Source organism: Centroberyx gerrardi, chromosome 15 (genome assembly GCF_048128805.1).
Source record: "Centroberyx gerrardi isolate f3 chromosome 15, fCenGer3.hap1.cur.20231027, whole genome shotgun sequence".
In the NCBI taxonomy this organism is placed as follows: domain Eukaryota; kingdom Metazoa; phylum Chordata; class Actinopteri; order Beryciformes; family Berycidae; genus Centroberyx; species Centroberyx gerrardi.
Window position 1 is genome coordinate 6,985,121 of NC_136011.1, and position 18,212 is coordinate 7,003,332.

The following is an 18,212-nucleotide window of genomic DNA, read 5'->3' on the forward strand; positions in this document are numbered from 1 at the left end:
CGCTTAATTCAGAGACGGCAGAGGCGAGGCGAGCAGCGAGCTGCCGGACGGTTCGGGATGAAAGGGAGGCGCTGCAGGCTTGACAGATGACCTTTTGACCTCCGCTCTCCACCCACTCTTTCATAGCGCGTTGTATATGATCAAAGACGGCTTGGGATGAGAGCGGAGATGAGAGCTCGCCGTCGGGCCGACCTGTCTGGGCTACGAGGTCAGTCAGTCAGGAAGGCAACCTCGGGGCTCTTCCTGAGGCTTTTTGCGCCTCGCCGTATGAATGACGAATCTTGGAGGATGTTTGAAGAAAGTCTCATTAGTGATTCTGATCATGGAAGTCAGCAGAAATGGCAAACTAAGTTCAGGTGTTGGGGTCAAACCAAATATATAGAGGGTATATTCATTCAAGTATCAGGTTAAGAGAAAGCCCATATTGTGACACCTTCAGGTCTGAGTGCCATTTACTCTGGACCACCCAACACTAAAGGTATCTAAGCCTACGTGTTCTTTTATTATAGGGACCGCGTTGAAGTGAATGCAAGAGGTGAAGCGCTGATTAAGCGTTTCTTTTTTCGTCTGGCCACAACCTGGTTTGAGGGGTGTGTTGGGGAGGCCTAATGGTGCAGACAGAGTGTGTTTTAACTATGGGCCGAACAATTTAACACAAGACACAGATCATTAAACCCAGACGGGAGTCATTTATCTGCTCTTAATGATGGCTCGTCTTCTGTGTGTGTAACTAATGCTTTACACTGACCAAATTAACACCAGTTACAGTGAAACAACCAGCGCTGAGGCTTCTTGTACATCTACTGGTAGTGATGTGGACATCCATGCTGCAAGGCCCCACAACTCATTTAGTTTATACTGAATGTAGCATGTTGAATTCTTTTGCTTCTGCTCAGATTAGCTGAAAGGGATCATTTTGCTACCAAATAGTCCCATGTCTCAAATAAAGAGAGCTCTAGCCTTTCTTTTATACTCACTTTGGGACAAAGGCGAGGGCTTAGATAGTCCTATTGGTCTCGTTTTGTTTCTTTTGGCTGGCCCTGATGTGGCCTGTGTGACTAGCCCAGAGAACAAATGGGTCTCGGCCGAGACGGACGAGTCGCACTGTTTTGCTGCTCACATTTGGACAGAGAGACTGGCCTTCTTCTGATTCTCATCACACTGGACGGACAAAGTCAAAGGAAGCTGGGGACACAATTTCAGGAAGTTTTCTTTGGCCTGCAGAGAATACCAGAAAGGAGATTTTTCTGAGATCCATTTTTAGCAGCGTCAGGGGTTCGGAGGGGAGGAGGACAGGACAGGGAGTGCCTGGCTGAAACCGCAACACGTGTGCGTTTGCCTCTTGGCTAGAGGTGGTTCATGGCTTTAGCATGCAGGAAAGTTGTCCTTATCTAAGACTATTTCCTTACATCTTCCTGATCACCCTAGCTGGAAACGTGAAGTTCTCCCATTTATTCCCTGACCCTAGTGAGCCTCCGTATACTGCAGACTGCACTGCACTGCACTGTGTGAATATAAACATCCTCATGCACGTTTTAAATGAATCACGTTTCCTTGGAAGGCTCGGGTTTACATCTTCGCATCACGGTCAGCAAGCATGAGCCGCAGCCAGCGACGAGCTCAGTGAATTTCATCTCGCTGCTAATGGCTTACCACCATTTAACATCAGCACAGAGGAGAGCGCTTTAAAGAACATAAAAAGACAGATAGATAGATGGATAGATGGATAGATTTTTGTGTAATCACTGACTTAGCTGTCCTCTCTGACTTTCTGCCTGTCTCTCTCTCTCTCTTCTCCAGGGACCTGAAGAATAATTTGATAAGTACAGTGGAGCCCGGGGCCTTCCGTGGTCTGCTGGCTCTGAGGAGACTGTAAGTATGATGAAGCCTTGTGATGGCCTTCTCTAGGGGACACGGGGACGAGTCCACTGGCTTAAGAGACAAGGAGGAGTGTGTAAAGTCCAGGGTGAAAAGAGTTCTGAAAGTTGTAACTCAAGCAGAAGTACTGCAACTTATATTTCAGAGATTTAGCTCTTACCAAGAGCTACTTCTGTTTAGTACCACCACAGTCTTCTACTGCTGGCCACTCAGCAGCTCTACTGGAGCAGTTGGGGGTTTAGTGCTTTGCTAAAGGGCACATCAGCAGGAGCTGGTAAAGGAAGGGAGAGTGTTTCTCACTCACATTCAGCACAGATTTTGGGGATTGGAAATGCTGACCTTCCTGTGACAAGCCCACTTCTCACTTCACTTCTAACCCAAACCCTTGGCTACAAACTTGCAATGAGTGCAAGAGTATATTAATTTTAAATTCCTACAGTGGGTTATAAACACTACAAGCAGCCAATAGTAAGTGGTGCAAGTGTCAGAGGCTTTGTGCCTTGACAGTAGATAATAAACTACTAAAGTTACATTTTATTCAATTCAGAATACATATCTCCATATGGCTCTAAACTTAAACATACTCAAGCAGGACTTGTAGTATTGACTACAGCAGCCGTAAATAGTTAACAGTGCCTCTGGATAGGATTAAGCAGGGTTCCCACACTCACTTAGACATTCAATTCAAGGAATTTTCAATGACTCAGTGTCATGTTTGGTGAAATTTAAGGACTCAAAATTGGCATGTTTTGGGGTAAGACATGACATTGCTCCAAATTAGACATCATAGAGGCAGTTTTACTCATGATATCATCAGGTCAAGAAATCCTGCTGAAATAATTCATAATCATAATCATAGGGTTTTCCTCATGATGTGAAGTATTGATGATTGAAAGGAGAGAGGTCCAGAGAGCTGCGGCATATTCATAAATTTGAATGCTATATTTGAATTTTAAAAAATCAAGTACTTTCAAGGCTGTCCATGCATTTTCAAAAACTTTTAAGGCCTTATTTCATTTTTCTCAAATCCCTAACTAAAGCTTAATGGGAACAAGCTTCTTTATTTGATTTACACTATATTTTAACCGAAAATAAGCAAACGTGGACTCTTAATGTTAATTAAAACATAGAGCTTCTGCACACACAGCCTGTTTTTAGATATATCTTAAAAAGTGACATGATTCCAACATGTACAAACGCACACACACACACACATATGCACACAGATGTTTAAATCTTGCTGTCATCTGTTAATTTCGGAATGTTGGCACACGCACAAAATCGTAATGACTTTGGCTCTGGAAGATAGTAAAGTACATGAGGGTGTGTTTTTTTTTTTTTTTGGCGGATGAGCTCTTACTTCTACTTGAGTAATTTTCTCGACGAGCACCCTCGCTCTCACTCTGACTTTCTAGATATAGGCTTCAGAGTGAGTGACATGATTGCAGCCTGATAGTTAGTGGGATTTGGGCTGGCAGGGACGCAGGCAGTGAGTTAGCGGTGCTGATTCGGGGCGCGTGTGTGCCAGGCACTGGGAGCAGCAGAGTGCTAATTTAAGTGCTCCCCAACTGGTGATTACTCGAGTGCTCTGCTTATTTTCCCACAGCTGCTCCAGCAAAGCAGCTCTTTAATTACAGAGCGCGAGGGCACAGAGCCACGGACGCGACAGTGCTCAGCCGCTCGCGCGCCCAAAGCCCCGCCGCAGTTTGCACGTGTGCGTATGTGCGTGTGCGTACGTGCGTGTGCGCGCGCGCGTGCCGCCGATGGTTACATGAGGGGTGAAAGGTTACTAAAGGTCAGCACTGATATCCCAGGAGTTAGAATGGATAAATAAACATGGCTCTGGTTTACCCACACAGCTCTCACAGCTGCTTAAGCTCTTTGTGCTAGATTTTTAGAAGGCACACACACACACACACACACACACACACACTTGCATCCACATGTTTGTAGTGGATCCTATCCTGCATCCTGGCACACACCCCTGGCTGTCTTGCAATATCGATATAAAATATATGACTAAGCTGGAAGAGGTGCCTTTCTCTCTAAACCACAATTCAAAGTTTGCCTTTTTTGTCCTTATAGGGACCTATCCAACAACAGGATTGGCTGCCTCTCCCCTGAAATGTTTCTAGACCTTGGCAACCTCTCCAAATTGTGAGTAATCCCTAAATTGAAAACATACAGTGTGCCGCTGTATGCTGGATTCGCACGGCGCATGTCGAAATACGGTGTTTATTTGAGATAATATGGCTGCAGCAATGCATCACGAGATAATGCGGCTTCAGTTCTGGTGATGAGTGAAGGCTTTCTGCATCAATATGTCTTTGTGTGTGTTTTTTTCACCGACAGGAATTTATCTGGGAACATCTTCTCCACTCTGACCGTGGGATTGTTCACACACCTCGTGGCTCTCAGAGTGCTGTAAGGCGAAAAGACACGCACATACACTGAGGCAAACATGTACACATGTATTCACTCATTCACACACACAAACACACACCCACACTATCCTTATGAGAATCAAATGTCGTCCAAAGTTGAGGATATTTTGCCAATCCTCACTTTTACAAGGGGCTAGTTTAAGGACTTGGGTTAGGGGTTATGGAATGAATTAGGCCAATGGAAGGTCCTCACAAGTAGAGTAACTCAAGCACACACACTGTCACAGACACACTCTCAGGTTGTAACTGTAGTCTTGTATTCCCACCAGGCACTTCAGCACCGAGACTCTGTTCTGTGACTGTCAGCTGGAGTGGCTTCTCCTCTGGGCCCGAGCCAACGCGGTGCGGATCGGCAACGACACGGTGTGTGTGTTCCCCACCCACCTGCACGGCCTGGAGTTCCGCAACCTGCGCGAACAGCAGCTCAGATGCGGTAAGGGTTCACCGTATACGTCACTGTGTGTCTCAGTAACTTCCAACAGGCGGTGGAAAGACTACCAAACTATTCTACTCAAGTAGAAGTCGACTGTTGTAATTTTACTTGAGTAGAAGCAAAATTGCTAAAATTACTTAAAAAAAAAAAAAAAAGACGTTACATATGATGTTTACAATTAATGCAATGCAAAAAGGACAAGAGGGCGGAGTGTTATGGTGAAAAAAAACTGAAAATACTAATAACATCCAAATTACGCAGTAACATTACTACAATGATGTAGGCCTTTTGTTGCTAGCTACCCAACTAGCTAGCATGGTTAGCGAGCTAGCTAAACAACAACCAGGGAAAAATTAATGTCACAAGTCATACATCAGCCTTTGTGCTTTGCAGTGATATTCTTACTTTACCCAGTAATGAGTAGTGCAACAAATTACTATTTCATTTTCAGTAATAATAATATTATCTATAATATTTAGTTTTTAGTTACTGTTCCCCCAAAATGAGCTGTTTTTGTTAATAACTTTTGTTATCACCCCTCTTAATATCAGACTGAATTTGAATTATACAAAAACTATATCCCAGCACCAGCCCCTGATTCATTTTCATCATAATTAGCCATCATCCTCTTACACTAAACTATCTTAGATTAGAAATGGCAGAAACATTTACTTTCTCTGGGTGGAAGTTGATTTGATGAAGCCAAAGGATGACAGGAGCGTTGGACGTCAGTGCTTTTTGGTTTTGGATGTCAATGCGTAGTTATCCTGGTTTTTGAAGATAAGAGAGGATGCAGTTGCCAATTTTGAAGGAAAAATAATATAACAAGTACTGTAATGAATTACTACTCCCAGGGAGCAATAAGTCAAGTAATAACATTTATTTTGAAATGAGTGATGGGTAATGAGGAATAGATAATTTTTTGGGACTAAAGAGCCCAACATTGGGAATGTGTGTTTCTACTACTGAAGGTCTTACACAGTAGCAGTGTGTAGGCATTCACTTTGAGAATTGATGAAGACAGAAACATTTCTATTTTAAGGAAAGGTATTTTAGACCATGAGAGTTCCATGGTTACTATCACACTCTGGAATCTGCGTGATAAGCAATGGGCGATAGTTTCTCGAATGTGAGTAAATGTGTCCTTTAGTTTACCTTGGAGGTTGGATCTACAACACAGATACAATCAGCTGGGAAACCCCAGCAGTCCTTGAGGGCCCCCCTAGCACAATAGCTTTTTTGGTGTAGTTTTGTATGTTTTGTTTTGATTGAGAGGAAAGGCGATGACTGACACACCACAGCTATATTCTACACTACTAAAATATCCATTTTAAGTTATTTATTTCTTGTATTTAGTCATAAAATGTTCTGTTTGTTAAAATATGTGTAAAACCTTCCAATAAAGAAGAAATCATCATCAAACCTCTAATCATGTAATGTAGCCAGATATGTTTTTCACTTTGAAACTTAAATAAAAATAAGGAATTAAGGCTACTGAAGACTAAGTGCAAGATTAAACGGACACTTTTTGTCATGCAGCTCCTTTAAAAAAGAGTAATTGTATGCTGTAACTCTGTCTTCTGAGACTTCTCATTTAAAAGAAACAATTTAATTTCACTAATATTGCACGATCAAGTGGTTAGCACAATGAGAGCATGATTAAGGAGATCTATTCTGATAATAGGTTTCCCTCTCCACTGTTATCTCTCCACCTGCTGTGAACTGTTTGGCAATTTTGCACTAAATCATAGCTTCATATTAGGCTTGTCAGAGAGAGCCTTGGGCATAAATGGCCTCATATGACGGTCCTTGGCCTAATGTCTGCCTGTTTTACGGGCAGCAGTGGCCTAAAGGTTGGAAGAAAGAGCTTGTGTCCGGAAGGTTGCTGGTTTGAATTCCCAGATTTGAAACCTGAGCTGGGAAAGTGAATGAGTAACGCTCTCCTCTCCCTCAACAACTTCTATCAAAGTGCCCTTGAGCAAAGCATTTAACCTATAGTTAAAGCTATAGCTGTTCCAGTGGAGCTGCTCAGTGGCCAACAGTAGAAGACTGTGGTTGCACTGGGCAGCTGCCAGGTGTGAATGTGTGTAACAATGTGAAGCATGGTGTTGCTGGAAAAGATTAAGTGTGATCAGCAAAACCCTTCCCTGGATAGATAAAGGTTCAAAAAATAGGGGGTCCTTCACATAAAAACTTTACAGCATATGGTGTGTGTGTGTGTGTGTGTGTGTGTGTGTGTGTGTGTGTGTGTGTGTGTGTGTGTGTGTGTGTTTGCCCTTGCCTACTATATAGCAGGCTAGCAGGAGAGGGAGAGATAGAAAGAAAGAGAGAGCAAGGTTGACTACAGATATTCATGAGTTGATGGTCTAGGAAGAAGGATCTTATTTATTTCTTACATCAGTCATATCCTGCTCCAAACCTGAGTGGTATGGCTGGTAAATCATCTGAATGAAGGCAGGTGCACCGGAAAAAAAATACTCTTTATTGAGTCTTAAGATCTAATTTTCGGAAAACAAGTGGAAAAATCCGCCAGTGGGGTGAGATAATTTCACTTGTTTCCAATGCAAATCAACTTGTTTAAAGAATTCTCCCCAATCAAGTGTAATTTTCTTGATGCGAGTGGAGTGATCCGCCTTGTTTCAAGATATTGACACTCGTTACTGAAAAAGCAGTGGGAACAAGTGAAATTATCTCACGCTATTGACAGAATCTTTTGCTTGTTTTAAGAAAACATATGGTTTTAAGGCTGGATATGAGACTAAAGGGCTTGTTAAGACGGATGCTTTTGCAGTTCGGTGTCCATTCGCCATTCAGCGACGGGTGCAACAAACTCACCCGAGATTCCTCGATTGAAACGGGGGGGTGGGGGGTTTCCAATCAGAACAAAACCTCTCTACCGACTCCAAGTTGTTAGCTACAATAGAGAGGCTTCCAAGAGTCTTTACCTTTTTTTTTTGTGAAAGACTGGTTACAGACAGGCAATCTCTCCCTCCCCATCCTCCCTTCCCTCCCTCCCTCCCTCGCTCCATCTCCCTGCTCTGTGCTGCGATGCCACGTGGGAATTGTATCTCATATGTGATAGAATCATCCTCCTCTTCTCCTTACATCTGGTTCACGCGGGGGATATTGCTGCGGAATGAGAAAATCATTGGTTAGGATACTGGTGTCTGCGTGCATACGTGTTTCTGTGTGCATCTGTGTCTGTGTGTGCGTGTCCGTGTGTGTGTGTGTATGTGTGACTAGGCATATTATATGAAGATGCACCGTATGCATGAGGTGAAATACAGTTTGCAGAAAAATAATGCAGCATTTTATACATTTTTCGTTCCCCTACGGTGTGTTCTTGCACGCAGACGGTGCCGTCCTGAGACAGCTCCAGGTCTGCGCCGCAGACATCCTGGAGTTATTCTATGTAATCCTGAGTGTATGTGTTTTTCATTTGCACAGAACAATCCAAAGCAATTACAGGGTAATTCTGCGCAGTCCTTGGACAAAGAGCCATGAGTGGAATCCGGTGGCGAGACGAGGAGCGACTCCTTTCAGCCCCTAACGCATCCATTATGGGATTACAATGATAACGTTCTGGGCTCCCTGCTCTCTCGCCATGCTTGGATCCCTCCGCCTCTCCGCGGCGCAGCTCCATCTTACAAGACCGTATTTATTCACTTGGCAACAAGCAATCTTCAATTGGACACAGCGCGGTGCTCCAACAGCCATGTTTTGTAATGTTATTTGATGGCTGTTATCTCCATATGGCTTCACTTTGTGTCAGGGAATGTCATATACATGTGTACACCGGCCAGGACCTTGTTCTCGTTCGTATCAGATGGGATATCGCTCAGCACCTGATGCTCGGTTCTCTTTAACAAGAAAAATGACAGGAGATGAGATGGAAATTTCACTCTTCCACATGCACATACCAGCAAAAATATTAATATTTCTCCACAGAGATTTCACCCCCCCATTGTTTTTTATGAACCAGCTATGCCGTAGAAGTCTGTTTCTCCAGTGTGATGGGGAGCAGATGTCGGAGGGGGCCATACATTCCAGCGATGACCCCCCCACCCCCACCCCAGCCCTCCCTCCGCCGTCACAGGTCGGGTGCTGCTCGCAAATGAGGGGGAACGCTGGAGCGCGGCTTCCTGCCAGGATCAGGTGCTTCCTGTGCTGAGGTCAGGGCGGGCGTCTGCTCGGCTCATCTATCTGCGGCCTTCTGGTTCTGTGACGCCGCCGGGATGAAACCCACAGCACAGGCGTAAAGCGCGGAGCATGTCATACGCCGCCCCACAAGTCCCTTCTTTCTATGGCGGTATTTATTGCATGACGACACAGCGGTGCAATTGCCCTTTTATGGGCTCCATGTCTTTAAATTAAATTCCATGTGTGTCATAGCCTGTGGTGTGCCTCTAATAATTTCACGATTTCGAAATATAGCTCGATGTGGCGCGTCGCTCGTGACTTTGAAGTTCAACCGCGCATCTCTTTTGAAATCAGCTGCTTTGAGAAAGGCGTGATGAAGTGAGCGTAGAAGCAGATGTAGGTTTTGGTATGGGTGAAGGATCAAAATGGGTATTGAACCATCACCGCTTAATCTCAGTGTGAAAAAACACTCATACACACTCATCCATCGCTCATAGACTACTATCCATACCACATATTTTTACATCGTCTGTAAGCCAAACCTACAGCTCTGTTTTATATAATGGCTAGCCTGTTATGACATTTACATATTTGGCTGTCTTTACTGTCAAAAGACCATAAAATAGGGAGAATTTATAACTTTGTAATGCTGACAGACATAGAGAGAGACTGGTAGCGTTGGTTATGAGTTAGCTGTGCCCTATAAAAACCTGGGTTGGCAGTGCGTATCTATGGTGACGTCCTTGTTCCACCCACTCAAGCACACTGCTACTGTATCCTGCAGTGTGTTTGAATGGAGGTCAGTGGGTGAATGGATGTAGCTGTGTGAGGAATCTACTAACAGCCAGTTGACTATGTGCCCCCTCTCCTCCTCCTCCTCCTCCTCCTCCTCCTCCTCCTCTGCAAAGGAACAGGTCAATTTTATTCATTTGTTAACCTCTAACCCCCACTGACCCCTGCAGAGCGTCACCTGGCATTTACTGTAAGGGCATCCTCATGTTTTCATACATTCACACACACTCACACTCACACACACACACACACACACACACACAACCTCACACACAGGACGTCACACACTGTCACGTGGCTTCAACATTTTACAGCACAGGCACACACACATGCTCATGCATAGTATGGTGTCTCTCTCTCTCCTTGTCTCTGTCTTTCATTCTCTTCCTTCTCTCTCACACACACACACACACACACACATACCAACAATTGCATTTCGCTCTGGCAGTGTCCAACAGGCAGAGGCAGGCAGCCACACTCTGATCCTTGGCTCAAAGCGTTGTTTCAACAGTATCAGCATCAGCCAAGTCAACAGTCAGTGGCCCCCATGCTGCTTCTGCTGTGTGGCGCCCAGTGGAGATAACAAAGCCCCAGCTACTGTTGCTGAGGACTATCATAGAGAAGCACACTCTAACATGGTCAGCTCAAATAATTCCACCAAGATGTCATCATGAAAAATCCAATATTAGTGCGTTAGTGCATTAAAGCGTGCCACTTGAACAACATGTAGTGGAATTAGGATGTATTATGCACCTATGACTATGAATTACTTATGTATAAAATTGAGGTCAAAGCTCCGCATGAGTTAACGGCTGTGATTGCTCAGCGGGTTGTGCATTACCATAAACAGTACTGCCGGCTAGCCTATCCCGCTCCTGGGAGATGTGAAGTTGCGGGTTGTAACGGTCTCAGTCAGATCACCCGACACAGATCTGTCATATAGATCTAGAGTTTTTTTTATTTTTTTTATTTCAAAGCAACGCATGAAGCCATAAAATACTTTACGACCCACGTATCGAATGGCCTGTCAGACTTTAATACGCCGCAGCGCTAGCAGCGTCCACAATTGATCGGAGTACAAGCGGAGGCAAAGCGCTTGCTTACGCCGCTCTTTGGAGCCCGTCCAAGGAAACGTCTGGCCGCGTCCGATCAGATGCGCTGGAGGAATTCCCAAGGTGACCATCGCGAAACACAGGGCCGGCGCACGCTCGCCTGGCCAGACAACACCGATATGTATCCCAGTTGGATCATTGTGTTTAGAGACGTTGCTTTACCTTGTAACTTTCACGTATCCTATCAGCAGTATGATTAGATCAATCTGGCACTGAGAGATATTCCCTAAAAATCAAATCCCCTCCAACCCCCCTATTCCGCCGCTCAGCTTTTGGACTAAACACTCTCCCCCTGTCTTCTAATCTTATCCTTATCGTAGTCTTATTCTCTGGCAAAAAGGCTTGAGGACTTAGCTAGCTGCTAGGTAAGTAATCCTATCACTGGTGTTGCGGCAGGCTTCCATTGTGAACATGTAAGGAGTCAAGGAGAGTCCAGGGGAGCGCTCAAGGCTGTTCTCCTTTATCAGCCGCTGTTCATCTCACACACAGCAACAGCAACAACATGTGGGAACAACAGGGGGAGGAGTGCGACCTTGAGAGTGTGCGTGTGTGTGTTTGTGTGTGTTTACAGTATTAACGTGTGCGCGCATATGTTTGTGTGTGCGCAGGTGCATGGTGTGTACGCGCATGTGTTTGCGTCTATGGATGGTTTTGTGTGTACGTTGTGTATTTGCAGTCCATGCAGGGGTGAACTTGGTGATTTGGGGGCCCTAGGCAAAGGCAAGCCTGGGGCCTCCTGTATCCTTTTAACCCATCCTTTCTATACATTACATTCAAATTGGTATGCATGCAAGGGCACTTTTTTTTTGGGTTGTTTTTCCACCCCACATGGCTTTGCTTTTTTTTGTATCTCTCTCAGCTACTGATGCAGTGGCAAAGAAAATTAGCAACAAGTCAAGTGGCAAAATCACACTAGGAGTGAAATAGCCCACTGTAGCCTGACTGAGTAGGGGGGTGACCATGACTCAAGATTGAAAAAATGTATTATAACACAAAACACCATTGGCAGCATGGTGATATTGGCACTGATACACCACTCCATCTCCAGAAAGATTGACTAAATCCCACCCCATCCCCCAATCCCTCCATCCATCCTCTCTCTCTCTTTCTCAAGGATGGATGAATGACTTCTCCCACTCTCCCCCCCACCTCCTCTCCTGTCCTCTGGGTTGGAGGTTTACAAGCTGACCCCCCCCTGTCTCTCTCTCTCTCTCTCTCTGTCTTCCAGATGGACCTCTGGAGATGCCCCTGTTCCAGCTGATCCCTTCCCAGAGACAGGTGGTGTTCCGGGGGGATCGGCTCCCCCTGCAGTGCACCGCCTCCTACCTGGACGCCTCGGTGGAGCTGCGGTGGCGCCACAACGGCCAGGCCGTGGCCACGCAGGAGGAGCGGGGCGTCTACCTGGAGGAAACCCTGCTGCACGACTGCTGCCTGCTCACCAGGTACAGAGGGGGGAGAGAGAGAGAGAGAGAGAGAGAGAGGAGAGAGAGAGAGAGAGAGAGAGAGAGAGAGAGAGAGAGAGAGAGGGAAGGAGAGAAGTCAGGATGGAGGGGGGGGAATGTGAGCTGAGAGCTGATTAGCGGTTGATTGGCCTGTCGTACTGAGACACACACACACACACACACACACAAGGGGACGGGTGGGGCTATTTGACCGCAAGCACACACATGCAGCGCACAATCATAACACACATGCAAGAAAGCGAGCCGGTGCATGAACATAAACGCATGCATTTGTTTGAATCAGTGTCATGGTGTCAACACACAAATATACACACATGCACACACATGTATTCACTCATCCAGCACAGCTATGTGATCCACACACATCTATGCTCGCTTGGGTCACTGCAACTCACTGACCAAGCTCACCAGCACCCACTCACACACACACACATGTAACATACACATACACACACCTCCCCCACTTCTATCCCATCCCTCTCTCTCTCTCTCTCTCTCTCTCTCTTCCTCTCGCGCTGTCTCTCACTCTCAGATAGAGGCTTGTGATTTACCTTTTGTTATTGGCGCCCTTGATAAGGATCTGAAAGGACAGGACAGAATTGGCTTGGCGGCGCGCCAACACCTCGGAGCAATCTGTGGCTCGTCTCCGGAGGCTGGCCGCTCCAGCCGCTCCCACAGCGCCGCCGGAGCGCCGGCCGATCACACGCTAAGAGGAACAGATGCTGAATCGTAATTGCGGCGATAATGTTGACCGGCGACGCTGCCTCTCGCACGTTTTTTTGACGGACGAGCTCTGCCGCGAGCCTCCGTCCTCTTCCTGTCTTTGTTTTCTCAACGGTCTGCCGTGTGTATGTGTGCGCGCTGTAGTAAGTGTGTTTGACGTAGGGCTCAGATGAAGGAGCGCATTGCTGTTGATTAGTTTAACTGCTGCCCGCTCTGAGTCGGCCTCCCTAACATAAATATTGATGGAGTGCTGACAGAAATATGTTTCCCTGTGTCAACAGGGCCGGAACGCCTCTTGTTGCATGGCTTACTTGGCAACAGGAATGCCAGCTACTTTCCCCTCCATTTCTGGGAAGGAATACCATTGTGCTTACTACAGATACCACAAATGGTCAATATTTTGTCTTTTTATTACGTAGCGATTTACTGTTTGTCATTCTCAATGGCCCTTTCGCTGGAAGGATCGCTTTGAATAATTGGACTACTGGGTCAGCTGATGTTTTAGTGAATGTTTCAGCATCTTGGAATGCAGTAGCGCCGCTCCTTAGCAGCGTTTATTGGTCACTCACCACTCCTCACCTGCCAATAATACTAGTAGATGTAAAACCTAAGCAACAGCGATGGGGTTAAGTTGTGAACTCTCCAGCTACACAGACAGAAGCCCATCATCTGGCTATAGCTCTATGCTTATCACTTATGTGCATGAGTGAAGTGGCGAGTGATGAATAATGACCGCTATTCTCCACATCGGCGGGGAGGAGGGGAGAGGAGAGGAGAGGAGAGGAGAGGAGAGGAGAGGAGAGGAGAGGAGAGAGGAGGAGGAAAGAGGAGAGGAGGAGAGGAGAGGACAGTCCACATTGTCCATTGTTAGGTGTCATTCTAATGGGAACTCCTTATGCAACCGACCCTCCATGTTGGCTCTGTACTGACCGGTGACGTCCCACAACGCTGTTCCAGCCCTCCGGTCCTGCTGTCCCATCAGCACACACTGTACCGCTCCCCATCTCTCCACCCCCACCCCCCACCCCCCCCCCACCCACCCCCCACTCAACCCTGAGTCCAGCAGAACGTTGACTGTACTTTTCCAGCTCCGCGTCCCCGTGGAACGCGATGAATTTCACCTCGTTCCCGTTCTGATTAGGGCCCCGCTCGCAATTAACCGCTGCTCTCCCCTTGTATACACAAATTATGCAACTCTCTCCCCCAAGTGGAACCTATACGGTCATGTTGCTCTTGGCACCTGAAACTTCTCACCCCCCCCCCCCCCCCCCCCCTCCTGTAGGAAACATACAAGGAACAGACATCATTTCATTTTCATCTCAGCAGATGAGTGTATAACAAAGCCCGGTCCAACAAAAACACTCCGCTGCGCCCGGGCTGAACTTCACCCTCCGCCCCACTCCTACATCCTAAACGGCGGTGTTGAGAGAGACGTGTGGGGGGAATTAGAGAGCTGTGACTTCACCGGCCCGGCGCTCATTAAGTAAAAAAAAAAAAAAACCTTAATGTTCTGGCCTCTGACATGCCAGACGCTGTCAGTGCCAGTTTAGCCGCAGTGGGCGATATATTAGTCATTACGGCCCGTGTTGATGTCGTTCACCTTGGAAGAATGTCCTCCGAGTCAGTCAGCCTCGCCCCGCATGCCCCATCGGAGGGGAAAGACTGAATACACAGGATTTAGCGCGTGGCTTAAAGCCCTCGTCTGGATTTGTCGCGCGGCGTTTGGAGCAGCGCGAGCGGAGATGCCAAAGCCTCAGTGAAGTGACCTCTTTGAAGGTCAACCCACAAATGTTTTGCGGCTATTTTCCTCGGCCAAATTCTGCTTATCCCGCTTTAGGCTGCATCAGGCAAATAGCCAGTGTAGTATTCAAAATATGACATGGTATTACTGTTACTTACTGCACCGGGCTTGATATTATGAAATGTATGCGTAGGTGTATTTATATGCATGTGGTTTCTGTACAGTAGGTAATTTCTTCCAGTTGAAGGCTATGAGCCGAAACGTATTCATTTACTTTCAATAAAGCTTTTCCTTCTTCTGTGTTCAGTGTGGCTTAATACTTCCTTCTTCAGCACCTGGAACTGCGAGGTGCAGAAGACAGTTTTGCATTCTCTATTCCTTCCTGTCATCACAGTGTGTCGTGTCATTACAGCCTCTCATTGGCTGGCACAGGCGGGGCGATAAGCGGATCCGTTTGCATCGCTCGCAGGGAGCGGCAGCCAAAAATAAGGCCCCACGAGGCCCGGTGGTGCTGTGCGGTGTGTGGGCCAGGCTCCTGCTGAGTAATGGTGGCAGAGCCAAACTCCCGGCATTAGCGATGCTAGCGGCAGCGGTGGGACCGGCCCGTGATTCATGTTTCATTAATCAAACATTTTAGAGCCCCGTAGCTAGCTACAGACGACACTTTGGAGGTATCTTTCTTAATCCTCTCCATTTTTAATCAGGCTAATCTTGCACAAAGCGAGGAACCTGGCGTGGAAATATTACTGAAGGCAAGGAGGAAAGGAAAATTTCTCTCTCTCTCTCCTCTCTCTCTCTCTCTCTCTCTCTCTCTCTCTCTCACACACACACACACACACACGCTCTCTCTCTCTCCACCTCCTTGTCTTTGTTGTTGCTCTTTCTATAGTCTCTGCTCTTGTTCCTGCTTACCCCACATAAACTTTTCCACTTTCTTTACATTCTACCCTCATCTCTATCCTCTGCTCTTGCATTCTACTACATTTTCTCCTTCTAATTCCCTTCCCCTGTTGCACGTTTTCTCGTTTTTTCCTTTATTTCTGTCTTGAATTAACCAGATGAACTGTGGGTCCTTACTAGGGTTTTGTGCGGCATCAGTTGCCATGGAGACCAAATTTGATTATGTCCACACATATACAGTTTTAACTCTCAGATCATCAGTTTATTGTTTGCCAGTTTCAGCCAACCAGGGGAGAGAGAAAGGCTGTTAGTTTTTGGGATCATTTGGAGGGATAAAGTGATACATAGAGAAAAACACACCACCACTGACAAACTTGTAGATATTACTTACCTATATCTTATGATGCATATGATGAATATTGCAATCAGGGCTTAACTGTGAGTCCAGGGTAATTTCAGCAGATAGAGTGGTTTGATATGGATGCCGCTGCAGGAGGAATATTTTATTCATTCTATCAGAACGCATCATGCCAAGGCTTTCAAACTCTAGTTCACCCAGTCACAGCAATACATCGTACACGCATGTTTGTGTGTGTGTGCATCATGTGCATGCGTGTGCCTGCGTGCATGTTGACGCGAGGCCTGCATTACTCCTATGTGCGTCTGAATATTCAAGAAAACAGACCAGGCGTGGGTTCAAGAAAATGCGCATTTCTAATGAGGAGCCCTCGCAAGCTGTGATAAAACACAATTTCACAAACCCGACACTGTGATCAGCGGGCAAAAAAAAAACGCCCCAGCTTCGGAGCATTTGTGCGGTGGAGGGGACAGATTGAAAGTTTACAGTCTCGTAAGCAACATTATGTAAACAAATTGTTAAATATCAGCGAGCGAGCGTAAATGTTCCTAATGAGTCCTGGGGGAGCCGCTCCACAATGGCGCAGTGTTAGTGTGGATTTAGGTCAGCGCTTTGTGCATGAGGGGATGTGTGCCCCTGCCCTACTCCTTTATAGACGCCGGAGCCACTTCTCCATATGTTTATTATTCGGCGTGAGGACGACCTTCCCCTCGAAAACGTTGACTGGGCCGACTGAATTTCCCCTCCGCTCCCCGTGTTTGGTCTGGGTGCGGCAGTCCACCGGGGGAGTTCTGCGATCGGGGCTGCAGCGGCGGAGGAAGAAGTTTTCCATTGTGAGGCAGTTGGTGGGAGAGAGGGAGAGAGGGAGGGAGAGGCAGAGGGGGGAAGAGGAGTGGGTGGGGGGGGGGGTATTTCCCTGTGTATTTCCCAGCATGCAGACTGTTGGCCCGCGTTCACCGATGATGTAACTGTCCCCTCTGCAGACTATTCATGGTTGGAGAGGACAAGTACAGCGGCTCTGTCTCGCGCACATGCGTACTTGCCACACTGTGTGTACACATGCTTGCGTGCACACACCCTCACCACTAGCATCATCATCACCGTCATCATCATCATCATCATCATTATCATCATCACTACCACCAGTGATGATCTCTAGAAACTTTCTAGAAATGTGACTTTATAAATATCCAGTCTTGCAAAAAAGGCAGAATAAGGCAGATCACTCCATTAATATCAAGAAAATGATACTAGATTCAAGAATTTGCATTGGAAACAAGTGAAATTATGCCACCCCATTGGCAGACTCAATGCTGGAGTAATGATTTGCTATGGCAGATATTTTTGCAGTGTGGTCTCAGCAGGAAACTCAAGTCAATGTCACATCCAGCATAATTCTCGTAGTTTCCGATAATTTATCATGTGAACATTCTCCTGAAACATTCATAGACAAATTGCACGCTTCGATCGTTAATGATGCCGAACCTTGCGGTTTTGAATTCAGAAGACATTGTGTTTTTTGCTCATCAAGCCCCTGGATCTAACACTGATGGGAATCTAAAGCCCCAATATTACCTGGAGTAAAAATTCCATACCATAATTTGGTGAAAACAGAGATCTCCTGATAATACTAATCCCGAATCAAAATCTTGGTTTCTTCATCTTCTTCTTCTACGTCTACATGCACAATTTATACCTTCCTCATGAAAAATGGAAGCAGTAGTGGAATCTATAGAGGAAGGTTTTGAATGCATTTTCAGTGCAAACATCAAGTTTTGCGTTGCTAAATTAGGAAATGCCATTGTGAAATCTTGACCTTATACATTTGGGGAACTGGTCATTTCAGGCAATTTCATTATCCTGTGCAAATGCGTTTCATGAAAGCAGAGGTTGGTGGGTATTTCAATAATTACATGAAGTCCTTATATAAGACTAGTCCTGTGCATATAGGGCCTTCTGCTTTACCTCCCCACATATTGTCCATATAATCTGTCCAAATTAGGTTTCCAAACTACTACAGCATACGTCTTCATTGTGGTTTGCTCTATTACCGTTGTCCCATAGAGACAGGCTGATATTTGGACTGAGCCCAGAGGGTTTCTATTTAAGGCCCAACCAGAGACCTAAAACTCTACTTTGCGGTTGCATCCCTTGGATGAGGAGGGCTACTGTTTTAAAGGGGGAGGTGGAGAGAGAGAGAGAGAGAGAGAGAGAGAGAGAGAGAGAGA

The 18,212-nt window shown here is 46.2% G+C and overlaps 1 protein-coding gene across 1 annotated transcript in view; it reads left to right on the top strand.

The window, feature by feature from the left end:
* adgra1b (adhesion G protein-coupled receptor A1b) overlaps nt 1–18,212 on the top strand; it is a 122,338-nt gene that overhangs the window by 22,299 nt on the left and 81,827 nt on the right. The window contains exons 3-7 of the mRNA XM_071910482.2: nt 1,801–1,872; nt 3,964–4,035; nt 4,231–4,302; nt 4,592–4,755; nt 12,028–12,241. Of these exons, the coding sequence (XP_071766583.2) occupies nt 1,801–1,872; nt 3,964–4,035; nt 4,231–4,302; nt 4,592–4,755; nt 12,028–12,241 (594 nt within the window). The remainder of the gene's footprint in view (nt 1–1,800; nt 1,873–3,963; nt 4,036–4,230; nt 4,303–4,591; nt 4,756–12,027; nt 12,242–18,212) is intronic.